This window comes from Clarias gariepinus, chromosome 15, assembly GCF_024256425.1.
Source record: "Clarias gariepinus isolate MV-2021 ecotype Netherlands chromosome 15, CGAR_prim_01v2, whole genome shotgun sequence".
NCBI classification, from domain to species: Eukaryota; Metazoa; Chordata; class Actinopteri; order Siluriformes; family Clariidae; genus Clarias; species Clarias gariepinus.
This window is the reverse complement of record NC_071114.1, coordinates 17,094,477-17,119,947: the sequence shown is the minus strand read 5'-3', so window position 1 is coordinate 17,119,947 and position 25,471 is coordinate 17,094,477. Positions and strand designations below refer to the sequence as shown.

Below are 25,471 nucleotides of genomic sequence, written 5' to 3'. Positions count from 1 at the left end.
CTGTGAAGCTGCTTTGCGACAATGACTGTAAATAAAACTGAACTGAAATTGACTCCCCGTGCTTAGGGTTACTCGGATGTTCCCGTTTCCTCCCACTGTTCAAAAACATGCAGATTAGGCTAATTGGCATTCCCAAACTGCCCATAGTGTGCAAATGAGCGTGTAAGTAAGTTCCATGCAATGGATTGGCAGCCAGTCTAGGGTGTACCCCACCTCATGCCCTAAGTCTTGAGGGATAGGATCCAGGCCTCCCTTGACCCAGTAAACAGGATAAAGCAGTACGTATAGTCAAGATTCAAGATTCAAATAACTTTATTAATCCCAGAGGGAAATTGCTTATGCTTGGTTACAGGTGCTCACAGTTGTTAACTAAGAAAAGGTAATAAAGGTATTAAATAATAATAATAATAATAATAATAATAATCTTAAATTAAAAAAAAATCCTAAAACAGTAAGTACCATCAGAATATAACTCAAGACCACTTGTAAATATTGCACAGTAATCTAGTATATGTATGTAATATTGTGTTATTATATGTATGTATAGATGAGTAAGTCACTAAGTGAGAGTGAATTAACTACTTCTTCCACAACTAATCATAATCTTTCTGCTGCTCCAGTGCTGCAACAACTTGGCAGAGGTTTTACACCGGATGCCCTTGCTGATGCAACCCTCCAATTTTATCCATGCTAGTGGGGCTTTGGGCATTGGCTGGGAACATGATAGGCAAGAACCCTACCACGGAGCCACCAATAATAATACTAATAACTCACTAGGGGTGCCAGACGTGTGGCCATGCTTCATGCTTCACAATAGTTTATTCAGGTTTCAAAAACTTGAGCTTTTTGTATTCTGGAATACGATTTTTGTTTAACTAACTAATAATTATTTTCCCTGTCACACAGGTAGCATTCACACTTCAACAACTGCGCTTTACCTTCCGTGGTCAGCGGCCAAAGGCTGCGTTCCAAATCCCATTTTTGTGTACTTACTAGAATGTCACAAAGAGAGAGACTCGATAGCAGGTTACCATAGTTACCATCCTGTAGGCGTTCTACATGAAGGAATAAGGTGCAGGTTTGGGACGCAGCCTTTAGTGTTATAATAAAGGGAAGGGTGGCGCGAAGAATTCTCTACTCACGCGCTGCCTAGGCGCGCGCTCAGTCAGCCGGTGGTTTATCTCCTCAGCTCTCCAGAAAGTGAAAACTGGGTTTTTCTATAAATATATATATATTTTAATTTTTTTTATTGTTTTTTTTTTTCTCGGATGAAGTTCTTCTGGAAAATAATGATTATCGGTAATTTGCCACACGGAAAATGAAATTTTTTTTTCCTAAAATTTGGACTTTTTTGCTACAGTAAACTATATTAGTTACTGGCATATAACGCTACCCGTTAACTTTTTTTTGACGAAAGCGGAGAAAATAAGATTTTACCTTCATGCTCCTCAGTCAAAGAAAGAAAAGGCACTTCGACGGCTTTTTTTTTAAGTAGAAACGGACAATGTGTGTGAAGTCGCCTGATGTGTTTGAGTTAACGGCAGCGTGGACTGGACAATGATGCTAACCTGTTTCTCTGGACACAGTAGTAACTCGAGTGCTGAGCAGCCGGGCGTCGGCGGTGCCACTGTGCTCCTGGCCGCCTTAATGATGACCCTGGTGGTCGTGGTGGTCGTGGGAAACGCACTGGTCATCTTTGCCTTCGTCGTGGACAAGAGCCTCCGAAATCAGAGCAACTACTTCTTCCTTAATTTGGCTATATCTGATTTTCTAGTCGGTAGGTAGTATGTTTGCTTTTTTTGTGCCTGTTTGTTATTATAATTATAGTCATTTTATGGCAGCTTTTATGGCAAGGATCATTATCTACTATCTCATAACCGACCAAGATCTTATTATTATTAATATTAAGGTATTATATATCAGTGAGGAGATAGGAAATCATTCAAGGTGCAACAGTGCAAAATGTACAGTGTCCCATATTCATATGATTTATGCTTATTTCACATCTTTGCTGGTGATATTAAATTGATCATTGACATGATGCAAATGCAAATACAATATTGTCCAAACATCAACAGAGAAAAATAAATCATAGAAAAGTGAACTGTTATTAACAAACACAGTTATAGTTTAGTTACAGTATGTATACAGTATGTAGAATAATAAACCATTTTTTATTGTGTAATGTTCTGTCATGCCTTTGGGCTGCCCATTTCCCCGGTGCAGGTGTATTACTAGGAATATTTGACTGAGCTGAGGACGTTTCTTTTCCAACACTCCACTGCGATCTACACATTGATCCAAAGACTCATTTGCCCACAATTACATGGTCATTGTTGTCTTGTCACTAGTGCATCACTGCCTCCCACACAAACTCCTGAGTGTTCTGTCTGACTGAGGATAAATATCATGTCTTATCGCCTCGGATGCTCCAGTTATTCCTCTCTGCCAGCAGAGCTCTGAAAGTAATAGAAAAAACAACAAAAAATTGGTCTTGTGCTGCCGAAAAACACTTCAGAATAGGCACTCCTATCATCTTCTCATGACACAATGAGAGAGAGAGAGGCGCAGTATAAGTGGTTTGTGCAAAATGTTGTAGTTTTTTTTTATATTCTTTATAACTGACTATTATTTTTCAGGAACTGACACTTTAAAATCTTGTGGTTGAGAAATAGATGATAAGAGCATGCTTGATTGTTTCTGATGGGTTTTGGGACTGTCACTTCTAATCAGTTCTCTTGAGTAAGCGTGAAAGCCTATCATTGATTTATTCTAAGTCTTGCGTGTACTTTTTTACTGAAATGCTGATTTGGGCATTTGAAATCTCTCTGGTGTTAGACATCGAAACATCACGTTCTACTTAATAGCTGTTGGAACCCTGAAAGAGCTTCAAAGTGGCCAATTCACACAGCACAGAGAATTTAGGCAGAGATAGTCAAAGCTCTCTAACTTTTGTGTGATCATCTAAAGAATTCTTGCTGGTATGCAAATGACAGGGGATGATAAGTCTTATTCTGTTCTGAAATTGCCCCCTCACCTCCCTATAGGTGAACGCCTCATCTTACAGGGATAAGGATTTAATGAGTTTTTTTTGTATTCAATTGTGAAAGACCACTTTTAAATAAATGACCTGTGCGAATCATTTTCATCTGCAGTGAAAGCAGTTGTGGGAAGTATCACTTTCTTTTCTTCTTGACGTGATGTGTTTGACTGCAGAGATGAGAGATGCTTTGTGCTTTATAATGGCTTTGGCTTTGAATTGAAAACCACGCTTCTAATGATCTCTAGGAAACAATTAAATGGAGTTAATTATTTGACTGATCCCTATGTAAGCATGAGATGCTGAAGACTCATTTAGATGCTTCATTATTTCAAGTCATGGAGTTATGTAATGTCATTATTGTTTGTTTAGGAGCGTTCTGTATCCCCGTGTACATGCCCTACATCTTGACAGGACGATGGATGCTGGGCCGTGGTCTCTGCAAGCTGTGGCTCGTGATGGACTATTTGCTCTGTACTGCCTCCGTCTTCAACATTGTCTTAATCAGCTACGACCGCTTCCTGTCTGTCACCAGAGCTGTACGTACTAGTTTCAACCACATACACACATTTAAACTAACCAGATATTTTCCAATATATACAGTATAATGCTGTGCAAAAGTATTGAGCCACTCCTCATTTCTTGGAGCCTTTGTGTTTCTAAAGGTTCAATTTAAAAATTGGTAGTTTATGTAACAACTTAAAGAGCAACCTCACTTAGTGAATAAGCACTATTACATAGATTACAAACATTCCATGATGCATCCTTAAACAGCCAATCACCTCACTTCTTTCTGTTATGTGATCAGTTAAGCAAAACTACCAGCTGGAAAATATTAGTGGCTGTTGTCTTTTAATTAATTGCATTTGATTACATTGCAGATGATGATACAGTATAAGCTAAAAAAAATTTTTTATTGTATTTAATCTTTCTCATGATCTTTAAAAATCTTTGTAATAAAAGAGGTTTTGTTTGCAACAAAACCCAAAACTTATTTTTCCTTGTTACAATTTGCTGCCTGCAGAAACACAATTGAAACTGGTGTTTGCAACATTTTTGTATCAAAACTCAACCAACATATCAATGATACTAATAAACATTAAACACAACTACAACTATTCCAAATAAATTATATAAATTTTATCCATAATAGTCTATAGGTATGACCTATAGGTAGGTTGTTATGTGCTAATTAAGAGTTCAATAATTGTCTTTTGAGAAGACCATTATCAGCCTCTTTTTTTTCTATCCATTAAGCTGACTATTTTTTTGTTTTTACTATTCAAGAAAACTGCAGTGCATTTATTAATTTTAAATTTCCACTTATAAATCTGAATGAAAAAAGCATGTATTCCAAGGCATAAACAACCACATTAGAAAAACAAACAGACTTGCTGTGGAAAAGGTATTTAGATATCACAAATGACCAATATTAATACTTCATTTTAAAGATGTTGTAAGATTTCTGTGATAAGAAGTAATCAACTTTTTTGCAGCGTTGTGATTCAATTATGTTCCCCTCCCCCCTTTGGAAAATCATTTCCAGTTCCTTAAGGCTATGAGGAGCCCTCTGATGGCCTTGTAATTTCAAGAGCCATACATTTTCAATGGGATCGAAATGAAGAGACCTTCTTGAGCAGTTTTGTCTTTATGTTTGGGGTCATTGTCTTGTTGATTTTCCTTCCCTGATTCAGTTTCTCGAGGAAGTTCCCATTATGCAACTGCTTTGATGTTGTATAATGGGTCTGTACCATTTCCAGAAAAGAAATGGTACATTTCCATACTGTGAAACTCCCACCTCTGTATTTCACTGTGATGATGGTGTTTTTTATACCTTTTATTTTCCAAACATAATGAGATGAATTAGTGGCAAAAAGTTTTTTTTATTATTTTTTTTTGGCTGAATAGAGTATATTGTTCTTAATGTTCTGATTCTAAGAGTGCATCTCTGCAAGTTTTTTATGGGGTGTAGGAAAAGAGATGAATCGGATGCAGTCGAATATTGCGGATATTGTTTGTTACTCTGTATAACTTGTTTCTGCTCCTTTCAGGTAGTCATGCAGCGATTTTTTTTAGTGACTGTTGGCACGCTGTCTTACCTTCCTTAGAAATAGTCTGAGAGCAAGCTTTGACATTTTATGGTGCATCTGTTCAGGGACAATCCATTGTAGTTTCATGAACATTACCCCTGCATATGTCCATATCATAAGTTTGCTATGGGTCTGTAGTGCTTTAAAGTTGAAGTTTAATAATGTTGCATTTAAAAAGTTGAGGAAGCTTCTTTAATTATGCTATATTGTTGCGCAAATCAAGGCACCAGGTGCAATTTGTATAATAATATTTTTGTAACATTTATTTTAAACATTATTTATAGCTAGAAATTAATTATTATGTAACCTTTAATATAAACTATATGGTTAACTGAATTTGGACATCTGACCATCATAGCTATTTGTCCTTGTTGAACATCACATTGCTCCACCCTTTGTCATACCCCACTTTTAGTGGAACTCAGAAGGAGAAAAGGAGTCTCCTTTGTTTTGAGCAGGCTTTCCATTACATAATGGCTATGGAAAATGCCAAATTTTAATGTAAAATGCTTTTTTTTTAATGACCCTAAACTCCATGTTACTGCAGACAGGAGGCCATAACAAATAAATATTTTAAATATTTACATCTGGACAGGGCCAGAGTTGTCTACCCCTTTAGTTTAGTGAGGTATGTTCTATTACTAGTGATTGATTACATTCACTGTATAGTAAAACCACTTTAAAAATAGAAGAATGAATTCAAAATGAAGAAAATGAATGAATTTAAATAACTGAACACAGAAAGGCTGATCCTTGTGTACTCGCCCATCTTTGGCAGACGTTAATGAATTAATCTAATAGATGTAATTATTCAGTATGCAAATGCAACGGTCATGTGACAAGATGTCAAAACAAACAAGATGTCGGAAACCCAAACAAGTGAAGATTTTTCTTGGCAGATTCTGTAAAAAGCCATGATAGCTGTTTTAAAGAAAATTATATCGAGGTCTTAGTGGCATAGAAAGGAGGTTGAGACAAATTAGCATACTAAAAGTATAGGCTGCACAAAACAATTTTTAAAAATGATTTCTTATAGAAAGATATGCAAGGCCAAGACAATAATAGTATTACTTGCCATTCTTATGAATATTCCTTTTATTTACTGAGGCTTGTATAGTCGATAATTTAACTAGTAATCATTTTTTAAACACGTATGGTTCTTAAAGTGGATTACCCATAAAACACTCAACCTCATAGTTGCCACTTGTCCACTGTCAAACAGAACACAAAAGATTCCAATCTGTTTCTTTAGGCAGTGCATATTCTAGCACTATTATTTTTTAAAAATCACACGTTTTCAATTATTCTTTCGAATAATAATTGTTAGCCTTTTTTCGTTCTGTATGTAATTAAACACAAAATGTGTGGAAAAAATAGATAAATGAGAACATGTCTTGTTCAGTATAACATCTACTATGTGTCTCAGAGTGTTTATTTGGTTTATGGTGTTTTGACTGAAACTGTTGAGCGAAGACAAAAAGTCCCTCGGTTTTGTTTTTGATACATGACACATCACTGTAACAAGCCTGTCCTCTCTTACTGACCTTTTCATCCCGCTTTTGTTTGTTGTCTGAGCATGCGTTCGGATGCTGTTCCCAAAGCTAAAAGTCACGGCTAACTGAGGAAAATAAAGTGATGTGTCTTCACTGAGCATGGTTTGACTTCCCTAATATCCAGTGAAATGAGGCTGGGTGTAAGTGAGCCTTTATGTAATGTTCTTTACCATCATGAAAAAGGCTCATTCCAAAAATAAATACAGCAAACAACATGGGAACAATGATACAGAGTGACAAGGGACAAACTAGTGAGCAGAACAGGAAATAGCACGTTAAAGCTGCTTTTCACTTGTTTTTAAAATGGGGTATTTAAAAAATACTGGTTTCCTGGGATTATTAGGAACATGTTATAATACAAGAATAACTAGAAAAAAAGACATCATCTTCATTTGTTAGAAATGAATAGAATTTAACAAAGTATGGGGTGCATAAGGATTGACACTGGCATTTATATTTGAAAAAAGCTTGATTATTATAGTCTCATTCTCATCTGAATGCTGAGCTTCAAAGGATCATGTTTCTCTATGTAAAGAGACAAATATAATCTTGCTTTCCTTTTGTTACTCTTAGAAGTTAAAGAACACATAAAGCAAGTTATTCATGCCCATGGTCTTATATGAAGACAACATTCAGATTGTTGAATAAAATTTATAATATTTATAATTAATATATTTTGGTTTAAATAATGTCAGTGAAACAAAGTATGTATTTAACTGTATTACAGTATAAAGTCTAGTACAGATTTTATCTGGCCTGGTTTACTTGGTGTGATCTGGCAGCCCTGGAGACCACAAAGTGAGCAATGTGACAGAGTGTTTGAGCAGGCAAAATTACAGTTAATTAGTTCATGTGCAAGAGTGTTTGAGCGAGTGAAAATATCATTTGTGCATATAGATTTCAGTCAGGAATAAGCCAAAATGTAACACCATACAGCGGCAGTACATTTTTATTTTGCGCTATCCTGGTTAAACATTGAAATTAATGTTGCGATAATCAACTGTAGTCCATTACACCACTACTACTTGTATATATTAGGGGATAAAAGACAAAATCTCCCCCAAGACCAGTACACATAGATATTTACTTATAATTTGTAACAAACAATATTGTGTTCATATATGAGCCCAACTGACAGTCCACCTAACACAATATCTCAATCTTTTATCTAAATTTTTTCAATCTCAAAAAATTGCTAACATATTTTCATAATTGTTTCTCTATTCATTCACTACATAGGTTATGATTGAAAAACAAGGAAATTATTCAAATAACGATTCATGAACATTTGGCAAATGGACTGTCATTATACAAACTAGAGATTAAACTGTAACTCTAGTGAACAGCACACTGAACAGTGCATTGAACAGTGAATAGTAAACAGTACATCTAAAGCTAATAGTGACCACTATATAGATTACTATGTAGTAACTAGTTATAATAGTATTAATAATATATTCCTTGTTAAATGCAAAAAATACATCCTTTGAAAACAGTGACCAGTATATTTTTGGTACTTATGGCTGGTAAGGGAAGAAGCTTCTGCTTATTGGCCAAAAATGGGAGCTAAAGTTTAAAAAGCTCTTTAGAGAGTTAATAGTAGAGTTAAGAATGTTTAATATCAGTCAAAAGCTCAAGTGATAATACAGTGTCATTTTCGTATAAGTATGGATATGAAATAAAAATTTAAGTGTCTTAAAGACATAGTAAGAGCATAGTGAATGTGTACCAGGAAAGCTTAAATACTTGTTGAATGCATTTTCTTTAAAAAGGCAAATGAGTAAAAGTGGTTCTGGAAGACTGCAACAATGCAGCTGTTAGCTGGATGAATATAACTTAGGAGGTTCTTTTATTCACCATTATTGCAAAGTCCATAGAACCCAAGTGAACAGGCTTCCCCTGAATATCTCTCTAGAGTGCTGTGGAAGCCATCTGAGGCATGGGATGCATAACTAATAATTTCCTGTTAAGCTGAAATCTATCCTGCTTAAAAGGAAGTGAAGCCCAGCTGTGAGCCAGTAAAGTAAAGCAATGCAATCTCTTAAAGAGCATTTTGATTTAAAAGGCCTGAATGATTTCTTAACATCAAAAAGGTTTTAAAAGATTCAGCCAATATTCATGAAGCTGTCAGTAGTTGCAAAAGACGCAAGCAAATTACCTGAAGATCTCGACAGTGTATTATACTGCACCTAATGACTCACTGAAATAAAATACAAAATATTATAAATTCATCGTCTTAATATAATGTCCATCCATCATCTACACTGCTTATCCTGTGGTGGGTCGCAGGGGGCTCTGAGCCTATTCTAGGGAAAGTAGATCACAAGGTAGGGTGCCAACCCATTGCAGGGGACAAGGACAGTTTTAATTGCAGGTCCAAGTACTTGTCCAATATTTGTTTGCTACACATTTATTTGTATATCAAATTGCGGTATTCTGAATTCCTAAACTAAAACTAAAACTTTGGAACAATTTTCAGGGTACAATAAAAAAACGGCATGAGGATGAGGCTTGAGTTTAAAGATACCAACCTCTGTGCTGTTGTAAACAAATAACATGGTAATCTACTACTATTACCTACAGTCATAAATTGAATTATGTAAATACTTATACACACACGCCAACAAGTTATAAGGAATGTGTGATAAGAAAAACCTTTAATAGTGTCAGTTAATAGTTCACAACCCAAGAAAATTCATTTTTGACCAATGACCTGTAGCAGTGATGTTTAAATCCATAAACAGTACATAGAACATAAAACACAATTTATCCCTACTCTAATTGCAGTCAATAAGCAATGACATGTTTGATGCCTGAAGTGTGCTACCAAAAGTGGTCCAAGGAAGTAAAACCAGTGAATCGGCTATAGGGTTATGGGAGGCCAAGGTGATTTACCGATGCACATGAGTAGTGAAGGCTGGCCTGTGTAGTCTGATCCAGTAGAGAAGCTACTGTAGCTTAAATTGGTTAAAGGTTAATGCTGGATCCCACAGAAAGGTGTCAGACCCCTCAGAGCAACACTGTTTTGGTAGGCATAATGTTATGTCTAATCTAATTTTATGTTGGTGTTTACAGTATATACTGTATATATAGTGCTGTTGCTAAGGTCATAAGCATGACTGCGATGCAGTCAGAGGCCTGAGATCCTAAATTCATCACAGCCATGCTGATATTCAGCACAACAGAACAACCTCCAGTGTAATATTTATACAACAGTTCCACAGACACCATTTATCATCAACAGATTACGATTTGTTTATAAATTTAACCAGCTATTTTGTTCCAACCAACACAGATGGGAACCAACTAATTTCGACTGGTAGAGCTGGCGAATAAAAGTTGATTAACGATAGGTGAAGACAGTTATAAATTCTTACAATAAACAGTGAAGGTGGTAGAGAGTCCTGTGAATCTCATATGTTTCTCTTTATATTTTCATTTATTCTGCTTCAAAATATCAGCTGTATTAACTTCTGGGTTTGGAGTTGAATCATAAACAGCGTTAAATGGAAATCTAGTGTGCTAGGGTGTATAACAAAAGGCTAATAATATTTTACTGACCTTCCTAAATGACATATGTATGTTGTCTGTACTGTATATATGTCAAACCTGCATTTCAACTGCTACAGGTTATCAGACACAAAAATCAATTTTGTATAGTTGCATAGCTGCATTATTAACTGACAACATGGGAACTTGCTCTCTTCCTTATCACAAATTATTTAGCTATAAGTGTTTGATTGCAAATTTTCAAGAGGCGATCATCAGTTGGCCATATTTGTGCTTTCTGCTTGTTGTTTTTAATAAAAGTGTTGCTAAACCAGCAAGCGTTCAATTATTTATTATAAAAAAAAGTTAATATGTGGTGAAGCAGAATTAGGGGAAAATATTATGTATAGAAATGAAAACATAAAACAATTGTTTAAACTAAATGTAAACAAGTGGCTAATCTACTAGTTTAAATAATAGAGAGAATGTTATTGATTGAAGTAGATTTTTTGTGATCTGATTATGTTAAAATCCTAGTGAAGGCACACACAGGAAAAAAATAAGCATCAAATTAAATTGCATGGTACAGTAGTGCAGTGGGTAATGCTGCTGCCTACTAATACCAGGGACCTGGGCTTAATACTGAGCTTGATTGACAGTGTGGAGTTTGAATCTGTTCCAGGGTTGTGAATATATGTAATCAAGTAATGTTGAATGTACCGGAAATGTGTTAATGTACCTCAGTTTATTCATGTGGATCCAGTGTACATATTTGAATTAAAAAAAAATCTGAACTTACTTTTTCAGTCCATGCTAGAATATTTTTAAAATAGACTTTCCCACTTTGATCACTTTCCTTTACTTTCCAAAACTATGTATATATGGTTGTCTGGAAAAACTGCAAACGCTGCTTTACATACAATGTATTGTAACATATTTCACGGAATTCAAACAGCTAGAAGTAACACTAATTTTTGAGGATGTTTTCTAGATTTCTTTATCTTGTATACTATGTATTTTCTAGATAGTTTTACTTACATGCACTGCAAAACCATATGGCATAAGTGACTATTCATCTAAGTGAAAACACAATTTACTTAGTATAGCCTTGCACTAGCAGAATCTCAGGAACCATGAAATGACTGTGAGAATAGCTTCTCATGGAATTGCTCATAATGACTGAAGCTCAGCTTCACATACTGCTCACAAAATGGAAGAAATACACTTGTGTCTCTGTGGTTTTAACAGCATCCTACTCGACGATGGTAATATTTTTATTCCTCGTCAGAAACTGTTCTAATTTTTGGAACTATGCTAATAGTTTTTTTCACTTGCTCATCAACAGAGCAAAGTGGTAATGATTTCCAAAAATAATTGCCAATCCACAGGAAACAGTTCTGTTCCTATTGTTATATTAAGCCATATTTTGTAGAGCCATAATTAATCGTGACTAAATTCATCATAGTAAAAAAATAATTAATATATTTCTTTCCTTAAATATGTTGACAGCCATTTAAGTATAAAGTGGTAATAAACACAGATACTGATTATGGTGAAGGGAGCAGGAGTTGCAGAATGCTGTATTTTAACTAACATTTGTTGTGTGAGCGTGGGTGGGGGCTGTTTCTAAAACAACATAGGTAGGGGTTGATCATATTAATATTATATAAATATTTGACAATTTACATGTTGGATAATGGTCTAGTGCAAAGATTCAGTGATTCAGCAAGCATTCAGGCACATTTTTCCCAATGTGTTCCCTGATTATGATACAGCACCCAATCACAGCAGTACCAGTATTAAAGTCAAATCCCAAACTGATTTTTAACTGTTTGTGTGATTTTTGTAAAATTATCATCATCAAGCTTAAAATTATTTTGCCCTTCCTACCCCAGGGGATGGTGTTTTAAAAAATCTTTCTATGATGGAAAACCCCTGATTGCTAAGCAGATTTACTTTTTTAATAAAACTGAGCAGTGCCGTCCTGCTTTTCTAAAAGCAACTACACACTTGCAGCTATTAAAGTATCAAAAGCATATTCTGCCAATTTGTACATAATGATTTTTTTATAAGTCCTGAATAGAGATGTAATCCGCTTTGAATAAAGAACATCACCACATCCAGATTATCACATCAATAGTTATTTCTTTCTTTAATTGCTTTAAAAAGAGCAACTGTGTTTTATCAGCCATTAATGAGCCATTAGTGTAAACCTTTAACATTTGAGAAGATTTGAGCCTCAAAAGACGTGTTTCTTGAATGTTGAATGTTTTTCTGACATTTTTAGGGAAATACCGCTCAACTTTAAATTTGAACTGACACAAATGCAGGGTTTCATGATGTTACACTTGTAAAAAATAGAATTTTAACCTTTCAGCAACTGAACATCCATAAAAAAGACAGGCACAAAAAAGCATCCTGTCAGAACTGGAATGAGAAGTAAAATCAACATGTGTAAATGTGCAAACACCAAGGTTTTATGTAATTTCTGAATTTACTGCAATAGCACTGTGAGGCATGAAATGCTATGATAAAATTTAGGAATAGCTGTGGGCGGGAGTGCTTCTGCCCTGGGGCACCTTTTATTTTTTTTAGCTGCCAGGTGGCCAGAAATTGTCTCCATTTGGATTTAAATAAGCAAAAACTAAAGAGTCTTAAACTGGATAATTACTGCAGTAGTTATTATGTTTCAGCTGGCAACAATTACTTTAACCATAACTGATGCATTGAGGAGCTTATGAACAAACAAACAAACAAACGAAAAAATGGCATGGCAAATGTGCACCTTAAAGGACTTGCACTTGTCCACTACCAAACAAAAGCAAATGATTGCTTTTTACTGCCACATTCTCATTTGTCATTTGAAAAGAATGTAGCTACTGCATTTTCTCTCTGTCGGGACTCAGGAACAGTACCTGCTGCGAGTAACACCATTGCCATCCATCATTAGATGAAAAGTTCTTACACCACTCAAGTATCTACAGGAACATTGTGGCAAAAGAAAAAAACACAGAACTTGATTTCTGAGTGCTACTGTTTATCGGAGTGTACTGTCCATCCAGCATTTTTAGTTGTTAATGTTTTTATAAAAGTGTAACAAGGGTCTATAATTTGTTGTTTGATTTATGCCACATGCCAGGCTTCATATTACCTTTGTTGGTTGTATCACTTGCAGTGTAAGATTAGTGAGAGTTATAATTTGATCCAGTTGTTTTTAGGTGTTTCTTTTAAATTGCATAAAATTGATAAACACTAAATTTGCATGTGCCCCATTGAAATTGCAACGTTGTACTGTGTATGTACAGATATATACAGATATGGGGAAATGAATTGATGCCTGTTGCTTTATCATTTGCCTGTGTGAGATATCTCTACAGGGTACAGACTGCCAGCTGCTGTTACAGATAATTAATCAACACCTACTGATTATTAACCTACTAAAATTAACATTAGTGTAGTAGTGAAATGACAGTGTTAAATATTATAACTAACACATTTTCGATATAGACACTGGTCATCACTTTTAGACCTTCAGATTATCAGATCCTGTGTGACAGTAGGGGAAATTTAAAATATGCAGAAGGGTGATTCCATCTCAAATCAACCAGTGGGTTCCACCACATGATCACAGATTTTGCTGATTTTTTCACCAATTGTTGGTATTGGCATGAAAATAAAAACCCCAAATCTTTTTGTCCCAACTCCCGCTCGTTAAAAAATGGCAGCCATCTTGATTTTTGGCCTCGACGCGCTTCGAGACGTGCCACGCCCCTTTTTGAAATCCTCTTTTTCTAGATAACTCACTTGCTGTATGTCATATGGAGATGAAACTGGGTATATTTATGTAATTTTTCATGTAGATTCAGATTCTGCAATCAGAATTTGGCTATCTCCCATTTTTTGGGGGTACCCCTTTTCGACCCCCAGAACCCAAGGTCTGCATGTATATATGTCACTCAAAAAAATAGGGGTTACTTCACATCACCTTATCTTGAAAATAAATAAAAACCAGAGTTGTGTTATGCCTTGTTTTATAGAAATCTTTAAAAATGAATTGTCCAGGTTTTGCAACATTTTATGATTTGACATACAGAAATGTACTGCAATATCTGTAGAATACTTAATGCATACTCATAAAATTTGCTCCTTTCAAAGTAAAAGTAACCTTAAATTCTTCTGTAATGCATATCTAGTCAAAGACTGTTTCTCTTGGAGTTCTTTTAAATAAACAGGTTGGGCCTTGGCTGTATAGTGATGAGCTGTGCAGGAGTCACATTTTTCACAAAGTCTCATAATAAATCAGACACAAAGACATGTCAGAAATTTTGCCATGGCTTTCATGATTCCACTGCTTGAACTGAACAGTGTCATCTGGGTCCAAATCAGCATTTTCAAATATACCATCAAGATTAGGGCTGGGCCATATTATACCTTTCACGGTAATACCAGTACAATGTTAGGCAATAATAAGAAAATGAAATATCGCGATTGAATAGGGGTAAAACGCGCATGCGCAGTACCTTTGTTTTCATACATTTTTATGGGGAAAAAAGCATGGCGGCGGCGGAGAATGAGAAGGGCGAAAGCGGATCGTTGATGAACCAGAATTGGTTTGTAAAAATGGTGCAACTTCAGTAGTGTGGAACTGGTTTGGTTTTCGCCTGTCAGATACTCAACAAAGCACAATTTTTTGTAGAACATAACAAGCAAGCGGGTCGTCGTGGCATTTACAGAATGTCTGGGTTGAAAAAGAGGGATTTCATTAATTTCAACGCATCTGTAGCTTGAAGAAACAGCGTTTATTTATTTATTTTTTTATAAAAAATTAAATTAAAATAATTGAGGACATTTCTGTACCTAATTGAGGTGTACCTTTTGGGGGTCTCAGATCTGATTATTTTGGTACCAGTTTGGGGTCACCAGGTCATATGACCTAGAAGCTATTGAAGAAATAGTTTTTTTTTAAAATAGAAAATAAAATAAAAATGAATGAAGACATATCTTGGGATAAAATCAGGTGTACCTTGTGTGGGGCTCTAATGAGATTAAATTGGTACTAGTTTGGGGTCACCAGGTGACATGACCAAATTGAAGAAATAGTGATTTATTTAATAAAAATATATAATATTTGCAAATTAATTCACAATACTCAATTAATATTATCTATTAACCAGATGAACCAGAAATGGTTTGTAAAAATGGTGCAACTTCAGTAGTGTGGAACTGGTTTGGTTTTCGCCCGTCAGATACCCAACAAAGCACAATTTTTTGTAGAACATAATATGCAAGCGGGTCGTCGTGGCGAAGGGAGGAAACACCACAAACCTTTTTTATAATTTAAAGCAGAAGCACTTGTTTGAGTACAACAAAGCTGTTAAAGTACGTGAAAAACTTCCATGAGCCGTAGCATAATTTATCCATGTTTTTTGTTTGCTTGTTTTGTTTTTACTCAAGAGTTTTGAGTTTTATTATTTGACCTATTTATTTACCACACTGCAGTTTTATGTTGCAAAGCAACTCTTTTTAAGTTTTGTGTATATTATACATGGTTATGCTCAGGATATGTCAGCCCATTTCCACTGGAAATGCCTTTTGGTTAAATTGTCAGCAAGGAATTTGCATTTGCACTGTTAAAATTTTATATAGCTTTAATGCACATACAAACAGCTGCTAGTTAATAGAAAATAAGTTGATGGGTTTTTTTTTGCACTAATAAAGTTTTGGAATTGTAAAGTATTTTGTCTCGTGTCAATCATATCGTCAATTATATTGTTATCGCAAATGTTCAAATATATATATCGTGATAAATATTTTTGGCCATATTGCCCTTCCCTAATTAAGATAATCAGATAGTTTCGATTGGGGGCCACTGCTCACGCCTGTGCAAAATATAGTCACAAGAATCCAAAGAACAGACAAGTTTTGCCATTAAGTCTTTGTAATCAGATTGTGATTAAGACAACAAACTACATTGGAAAGATTCAGTAAAAGAATTAACATAAATGAAACACGCTCAATTAGTACGAAGAAAAAGATGATGCAATCATCCTCAAGTTCCTTGAGTGCGAGGAGTTGGTTGGAGATAATTCAACTTTCTGATCAGTATGAACCTGAAGAGTTCAGTTACAGGATACTGTTTGACAGTGATACATGTATCTTACATGTACCACCATAAAATGACACATTTACTGGTAGATAAGGCCTATTGTGTACATCCATGTACATTCTCTGTATATAAAATGTGTATCAAATCGTAAAACATTTGCAAAACCTGGACAATTCATTTTTGATGATTTCTATAAAACAGGGCATAACACACCTCTGGTTTTTATTTATTTTCAAGATAAGGTGATGTGAAGTAACCCCTATTTTTTTGAGTAACATATATACATGCAGACCTTGGGTTCTGGGGGGTCGAAAAGGGGTACCCCCAAAAAATGTTTTTTTAGAAATATCTCCATAACCACAGGAGATAGCCAAATTCTGATTACGGAATCTGAATCTACATAAAAAAATACATAAATAAACCCAGTTTCACCTCCATATGACATACAGCAAGTGAGTTATCTAGGAAAAGAGGATTTCAAAAAGGGGCGTGGCATGTCTTAAAGCACTTTGAGGCCAAAAATTAAGATGGCTGCCATTTTTTAACGAGTGGGAGTTGGGACAAAAAAATTGGGGTTTTTTTTCATGGCAATATCAACAATTGGTGAAAAAATCAGCAAAATCTAAGAGGTGATGGTGGAAAATTTCTCTTCCACTGGTTCATTTGAGATGGAATCACCCAGAAACTTTCCAAGGATCCCATGAATTTCAAAATCTCCTAGACTGATGTAGTGTTCATTCATGTTAAATGGTGTTTGTTAAAATATATGTATGTGAAGATTTAATTTAACTACAATATGTCACTCTATTATTTTTAATAATTGGCCATGGATGAATACAAAAAAAAAACTTTCTTAGTTTTTCTGGCTTCTCTCCCTCCTGTCAGACTCTGGCATGTCGACTTCTTTTCCCAGTCTGTGCCACACTAACAAGGTGTATGTCATCTGAAACCAGTCGATGAAGTTCCTTTATGGTTGTTTACACATATTAGCTCAATTTAACAAAGTAATTTTTACACACACATGAGGTGCATTCAGTTGGTTTGATTAATCTGAAGTAAACCCAGGACAGATGTAGTAATGTTGTGATCATTTACTGCCACTGCAAATATGGAATGTAGGAGTCTGTCAGGGGTTATTTATTTTATGTCACAACCTCCTTCCTTCATTTAAAGAACAAATCGTAGAGAACAAATGGTTATAGAGACTTGTTGTTCAGTTACAGTGTATTTAATGTGGGCACAAATAGCAAATAATACTCTTAACACCTGCAGAAACAATTACTAATGCTCTCCTATGTATGTTTATAAATTTCCAGATAAATGTATTCAAAACAAGCATGCACTTAAAGAAAATGTAAACAACAGCATCAAAGCCATGAGTTAATTTCTTGAATTTTCTTCATTAATACACATAACAAAATGGTCAATTGCTGACCAAAATGGCACATAATATGGTGAGGGTTTCTTTGTGGTGATGCTTAGTTAACATACATGGAAGTGTTATATTTCAAAGTTTATCTTTTTCCAAATGTAATCTAAATATTATATAAATTGTAGTTTCTGATTCAAATTTGTTGCCTTTTGTGGAAAGACCTTTTTTATATGTATAAATTGTGAAATGTAGTATATTTCACCCAGCCCACACACCTCCAAACTCACCTGTACAAGCAATACAGGATCCACTCCATGTTTAAAGCCTAAGGCAGATAAAGAAATAGGAACAATGCTCAGGGGACCCACTAGTGACTGTACAGTCCTTCTAGTCATTAGCACAGAACTTTAACTGCTGCCCTAACTGTCCTTTTGAGGAAACTCACAGTTAAATGTGTATAACTGTGTGGCTCACAGATAACACCATTATCTCTCCTACTGCATGTTCTACTCTTCTTATTTTTACTCAGAGCAATATGGTTATGGTACAGATTTACAACTTACTCTCTGCAAAATGAAAAGTATTGTCAGTTTGTGAAACACAAAGAACAAGCTTTGAATGCGGCATTTTAATATATCACGCCAGATGTTTCATATTTTAAATGTAAATTTAAATTTTAAATTACTGTAACAAATCATTAAAAAAAATTAACTTTTGCAAACATCCACTAAATGTCTTTTACAAGCTGCAAGAAAAAAAGCATGAAGCTAAATGCTGTGCACATTACACACATTACATCACGAAGATGAGTAATATAAGATAGCAGTGGTCAGGGCCGGCTTCTTAATATTTCATTAACTCGCATACAATCCCCACAAGGTATGTATAACATGATATTAGGGGTGTATCAGTCAAACAATTTAGAGCAATCAATCCATTTAAAAGGCTACGACCACAATTATTCAAGACAATAATCATATTTTTTTTGCCTCAGTAATCTAAGACAATGGATTTGAAAAAAAGCAATCACATTTAGGCATTTAGCAGACATTTACATTTAGGCATTTAGCAGACGCTCTTATCCAGAGCGACTTACATTTTTTTTATTATTATTATTTTTTTTATCTAATTTTTATCTCATACACATCTCTACACATCTGAGCAGTTGAGGGTTAAGGGCCTCGCTCAAGGGCCCAACAGTGGCAACTTGGTGGTTGTGGGGTTTGAACCGGGATCTTCCGAACCGTAGTCCAATGCCTTAACCACTGAGCTACCCCTGGCCCAATCACCATGTGATTGAACTGTAGACTTTTAGTTATTTTTAAGAAATGTAACAAAAATAATGCATTAAACATATAAGAATTAGGTCCCTCCATTTTTACAGGCTTATAAATCATTCGAACCAGGTTTATGGCTTTTAGTTACTTTATCACATTTTAAGAAGATACAGTCTGGAGGTGATTGCAAGTGTTGCCATTGCATCTAAGACTCTCCATGTACCATGTTAGCTAATCAGAAACCTGAAAAAATATTACTACTGTTTACATCACACAGTTGCACACTCTTACAAGCCATACTTCAACCCTGAAAAGTTTTTCTAAAAAGGACAGAATTTTATTTTTTTATGTTCTTTTTTTCCGATGTTTTTTTTTCTCAATGCCCAATTCTTAGGCTAATCAGCCACATAATCTCACCCTAATAATCACATCCTGAAGACCAAACTGAAGGCAGAAAGACTGACAAACATGCAGAAAATAAAGACAGCTGCAGTATTGGTCTGGCAAAGCAGCTCTAGAGGAAACTCTGTTTTTGGTCATGTCGATTGACACCAGACTGCACACAGTCATTAACTGCAAAGTTTTTGCATCCAAATGTTGAAAATAATCTTATTATGGGTGTTAGTTCTCTTTACTTTTGAGGATATAAACCTGGAAGACGTGTAAAAATACTACATCACTTTATATAAGTAAAAAAAAAAATTTTATTATGGGTGCATTGATATCTTTATATTTGGATAAAACTCAGAGACACAATCACACTTGCTTTTTCTCAATATAAAATATACATTACTGAAACTCGCGCATCTCGAACACGCATGTGCATTTGTCATGGGGCGTAGCATAAACATGGTACAGATTCAAAATGTATGGTGTCAGTACACAATTTTATTGTTGATTATATCTGATTATACCTCTTGTGAACTCCATTTCCCAGGTGAGGTACAGAGCACAGCAGGGTATGACTCGGCTTGCTGTGGGAAAGATGCTGGTTGTGTGGCTGCTGGCTTTCCTCCTCTACGGCCCGGCCATAATCTTCTGGGAGGACATAGCTGGCGAGAGCATCGTTCCCGCCCACGAGTGCTTTGCGGAATTCTATTGCACGTGGTACTTTCTACTTAGCGCATCTACCTTTGAGTTCTTCTCACCGTTCATCTCTGTGACCTTCTTCAACCTTAGCATCTACCTCAACATCCAGCGGCGGAACAAGAGCCGCGCAGCTCAGCGGGGCGCGGAGAAGGAGGACGGCTGGAGGGTGGTAGATGGCGGCGCATCACCCTCGTCCGCAGTCTTCTTTGTCAGGACACGCAAGGTTTCCTCCAGCGAACCAGCAACCGTTTCGGCGGTTATTGAGGAGGACATGGAGATTTCTCCGTCCTCCAGCGGAGACCCCAGCTGCAGCCACTCAGTGTCTCTCTCCCTGAAGACAGTCACTAAGAAGAAAGGAGCATTGAGCTGCTGGTTAAAGACACGCATGATCCAGTCACAGGCACCCTTGAGGAACGGGGAGCATTCACGTCTCTCACGGGACAAGAAGATCGCCAAATCTTTAGCAGTAATAGTGTGCGTTTTTGGAGTTTGCTGGGCTCCGTACACCTTGCTCATGATCATTCGAGCAGCCTGTAGCGGCACGTGCATAGAACATCACTGGTATGAAGTCACTTTCTGGCTCCTCTGGCTTAATTCAGCCATCAACCCTTTCCTGTACCCACTGTGTCACAGCAGTTTTCGCAGGGCTTTCGCTAAGATCCTTTGCCCCAAACGTCAGTCTGTCGGGCCACATGAGGAAACTCCATCCTGTCAGTGACAACAGACATGATTTCACACACTCGGAGATTGTCACTGGGGATTATGTGTGAATGTTGAAGCAGCAGCCTGTAACTCGTGTCTAAGAAGAAAAAAAAATCAGTGAAACCACAGGCAGCTTAACCATGCTAAGTAAAAGTTTTTTCTTTTAAAAATTTCCAATATAGAAATTAGCCTTTTTTTGTTGTTGGAAAGATAAACGGAAATAACAGTAAATGTAATGCATGAGCATGTACAGTCCATTCCATCATCTTCTAAATTCTCCTCCTTAAGGATGATGTGCATTCAGCTACACAGAGTTTAGAGTGTAATAATGTAAAGGAAGGCAGAGAACAAAAGTTTCTAGAGATCTCTGTGTCCCTTTGCAGCACTTCGAATGTTGTCTGGTGTCATTTCTGAATGTGAGACAAACTGGTGTTAGTTTTGTCATTTTTAAGGAATGTGACTCGTTTTCACAGGTCTGAGTTATAATTTGCGAGGACATCTGAACTTAAGCAAATGTTCTGTTGTTTTAATCTGTCATTTTAACAATGACAAATGTGTTCACGATTCGAATGTCTGGACCCACACATGGTGTGTGATTGAATTGTTGGCACTTAAACAATGAAATGTTAGAGAAAAAAAAAATTTTTTTTTTTTTTTAAAGGTAATTTAAAGGGTAAAACTGTAAACAATCCTTGTACATCATTCTATTCATTTTGCTTCTCAAATGATTTGTTGTTTGCATAAATAAAAGTAACAGTTTAAAATGCCATGCTGTAACACATGCACTCCAGGTCTGTCAATTGTAAACACTTAGCCCTAATGTGTAGTTATTCTTAGTGCACACTGGCACACTAAAGCGTTACTGATCCACTCTGCACTGTCTTAAAAGCTTGATTTTAAGTTAAACATTCATAAGTCTGCGTTAAACAGCTATTTCTACATTAATGCCATGCATTAAAGAAAGCAGAATGAGGTAAAAAAAACAAAGGCAGATAGTAAAGTTATTTATGTGAAACATTTTATACTTTACATAAAATAGCAGGCATCGCGGTGGTAAAGTGGTTAACACTGTGGCCTCACACCTCCAGGGCCTTGTGTGTGGAGTCTGCATGTTCTCTCTGTGCACTCTGGGGTTTCCTCCCACAGTCCAAAAACATGTGGATTCACAAATGGCCTATTGGTACCCGACCTTGTGCCCCAAGTCTCCTGGAATAAACTCCCGGTCCCCTGTGACCCTGTACAGGATAAGCGGTATAGAACATGAACGAATAACAGAGGATTCTGCTTAATACAGCTTATATTAATAATATTGGTTATATTAACTCATGATGGAATTATAACATTCAAAACAGGATTCAAAGTAAGCTTCTCTCTTTTATTTTAATGAGATATTCCCAAAGTGCGAGGTCAGCAAGAAATCCCATAAGAAGCTAAAAGATGTTTACTGAACTTATATGACATAATCAAGGAGATAAAACCCAGGAGATATAAGAAGAATATTAATTAGGCCAGATTTCTAAGTAGGTATCTGACCTGTAGAGTCTTAAAAAAATTTTGCCACTAAGATGATTATCACAGCCACAGCATGGTGCTAAGTGCGGTGCTATTATTTATTATTTGATTGCAATTTTTTTGTGTCTTTGACGATGACATAGGCCTGCTACTAATATCCTGTCTTCATAACGTAGCTACAAATCAGACGTAGCTAGTGCACATCTTCACAGTCACATTAGTATTCTCTTGTTTGAAGGACCAGACAGAAAGAGACTCATTAAAGAGCTGGGACCACGTTATAGCGTTGATCCGCTTCCACTCAAAGCTCTGCTGCAATCCAAAACATGGCAGAGCGATCCAGAGCCTGAGGGCAAAGCCAATGAGACACATGCAGTAACACTTATTTAAGAGTGTTATCTCTCCAACACTGCAACTTCACTAGTCTGAGAGCATAACAAACAGCGCTATACACTCGTACACGCTCATCGATCGCTGGTTTACCGTTTACAAGGATCCCGAGCATGCGGTAATCCATTCCTTAGACCTCACTAGAGATGATTCGTTTTAAATGTTGGTGCTTTTATTAACACATGGACGAGGGTTAAAACCAGGGATGCAGCAATAGCAGTATTTTTGGATTTGTTTATCATCAACACCCAGCATTTAGTGTAAATCAACCAGAAGAGAGTCATGGAACATTTTGTTCAGCTTTGTGCTGATTTCAGCCTCATAATGCCACAATGAACTCGTTTTATGTTTTAGATGTTATGCCGTTTATCTTTACTACAGTGTGTGTACGGACTTGAGCAAACCGAGCTGCATCAGTGAGCTTGTTCATTACAAACAAGTGCTGTAAATTGCATCTTAAAAAGGAAAGGAAGCAGCTGTGGCCCAGAGCCCACTAAAGTTAAATGCTCTCTCTTACGTACAACATTTTGCTGCACACTTGTTCCCTCACATATCTTCATGACCACAATTTAGATTTTTAATGCTTTCTGAAACGGCTCAGGGACCTCATGGCTGTCACCTCGTGCTCCCCTTAAAGATTCTTATGTCATCCGTTTATCAGCGATACAAACTACATTGTTTGTCACGTTGTATTACTTGGTACTGGAGCATCTTTAAGAAAGTCATATTGATGCATTCCTGTTAATAATATGTATGTGGCTTTTGCACTTTCACTGCAAGTAAACAAAAACACCCAAGAGAAGCTTAAAAAGACTGTTTCAGAACTGGATGCAGAAACGGAATAAACAGTTTGCACTGACATGTCAGTGACCCTGTAGGGCATTAAAGCTGGAGAGAAGAGCCCGTGGAAATAATGACGTGTCGGTGTTATTGAGTTTAGCCTGCACGCATTAGATGAAAGCGGCCAGTGGGTGAGTACGGCGTTGGCAGTTGGTCAGTGGGTGTATGATGCACATTTGCAATGATGTGACAAAAGGAGAACAAAAAAAAAAAAAAGCCCCACTGCACTTGAATGCTTTTGCTGCTGCCGCTGCTACAGACGCTTTACTGGCTTCATCAAAAAACCCTTCGGACTTTCTTTGAACAAGTATAGAGGAAGAAAATAACAAGCCAGAGAACATAACTGTGCATATTAAAACAGGACCTGAGATGTTCCGAACAGAATTACATCGTTTTCACACTGAACGCATTGGAAGAGCGAGCACTGCAAACTGATTATGATGAAAATAGAGGCTGGAGCATGCATGAAGAAATTGACTGTTTAGTTCCAGTGAAGCTCGGTGAGACAGTGGGAGGGACAGTGATCCATACTTGCCATAAGATTCCAAGAGAAAAACCAGGCGGTGAGGGTCTGCTGGCAGCTGGTCAGAGCTTATGAACAGAATGTGAATGGCTGTGAAGAAGAGCACATCTAATATGCATAGTTCCACCAGAGAAAACAATGAATGTGTCGAAGACACAAGTGACAGCGATGTGATGGAGCTACAATAAATCTGATTTGGCAGGTAGACGGCTCGATGGCAGAGAGCAGGCAAAGTCTAATTACAAATTAGTGCAGAGAAACAGGAGAGAGGTTTTTTTTGTATTATTATTTACCTTTATTTAACCAGGCAAGACAGATCAAGAACAGGTTTCCTATTCACAACTGTGGCCTGGCAAATGCTGAGAGAGATTTTTTAATTATTATTATCTTAAAAGAAGAGAGACAATCTTTAAGCGAAGCATGTGCCACTGCAAGAATTTTCAGTTCCCCCGTGTTAGCAGAATAGGATTTGAAGTGTTAAGATTTCAAATGAAAAGCCATTGCTGCAGTCTTAACTTTTACCAAACTTGTGAGATAAGAGGATGATATTCAACTCACGAAAATGAAATCAATTTCCATCATATAAACAAGCACACATCAATACAGGTTAAAAGCCATCAATGACGGTGTTTATCCTGAGAGAGGCTCTGCGGATTAACTTCCATAAATACCTGACAAACAACTTCCCTACACAAATACCCTACACCGACTATCTGTGCTACTTATAACTGAGTTTTCTGAAACATCTTTAATGCATACTGTGTACCATTTGAACAGACACTGCATGTACAAGTATAATTTCTTTTTTTTTCTGAATAAATATGTCTTAATATTTGAAGTCAAACTGTGAGCACAGTATTGCATGTGTGCCATTTGAGAATCTTTCTGTTGACAATTCTGTTCAGGAGAATCTAGCAGGTGGATTCTTTATGATACAGCATTGTGATATAACTATTAATAAACCATGGAGATGCCAATGTGAAAATTTAATCATGTGAATAATTCCAGCGCTTATCTTTATTAACTAGGGATATGCATGCAGGACAAAGAGCCTGACCTGTTACCAAGCAATTCCTGGAAGTAAATTATATAATTCTCTTTGCATACAACCCAGAAACATAATCAGATGAAAAGGAAATAATTATAAAAAAGATGCAGATGTCACAAAATCTAATTAAGACCAGTTATAGTGGTTGACTGATGAACATTCAGAGACAGATTTCGACAGGAGCACTTAACAGCTACAGTATCATTCTATTACACTGGTAACGTCCAAATGAAACTAGTATTATTTTAAAACCTGATCCCCCCCACTTCTATCATCATCAAACTTCAGGATTCATCTCCCTGCGTGTTCATGTGGTTGTCCTTGTGATTGTCTGGTTTCTGTTTGCTTCAAAATGACATGGCAGTAGGTGGAGTGGCAGGGATTACATCATACTACTAGGTGTGAAATGTGTCCGTGTCTGCAATGCCCATGTGCACTGG

The 25,471-nt window shown here is 36.4% G+C and overlaps 2 protein-coding genes across 2 annotated transcripts in view; both read left to right on the top strand.

Annotated features, from left to right (window-relative positions):
• Positions 1 to 1,608, top strand: part of impact (impact RWD domain protein) — a 60,660-nt gene extending 59,052 nt beyond the window's left edge. The window contains exon 12 of the mRNA XM_053512830.1: positions 1,590 to 1,608. The gene's annotated coding sequence lies outside the window, so the exon portion shown is untranslated. The remainder of the gene's footprint in view (positions 1 to 1,589) is intronic.
• LOC128542789 (histamine H3 receptor) lies at positions 1,276 to 22,678 on the top strand. The gene is made up of 3 exons (XM_053512823.1): positions 1,276 to 1,777; positions 3,413 to 3,579; positions 19,865 to 22,678. Exons 1-3 carry the CDS (start codon positions 1,558 to 1,560, stop codon positions 20,732 to 20,734), a joined length of 1,257 nt encoding a protein of 418 aa, XP_053368798.1. The 5' UTR covers positions 1,276 to 1,557; the 3' UTR covers positions 20,735 to 22,678.
• Positions 22,679 to 25,471: the final 2,793 nt, after the last annotated feature.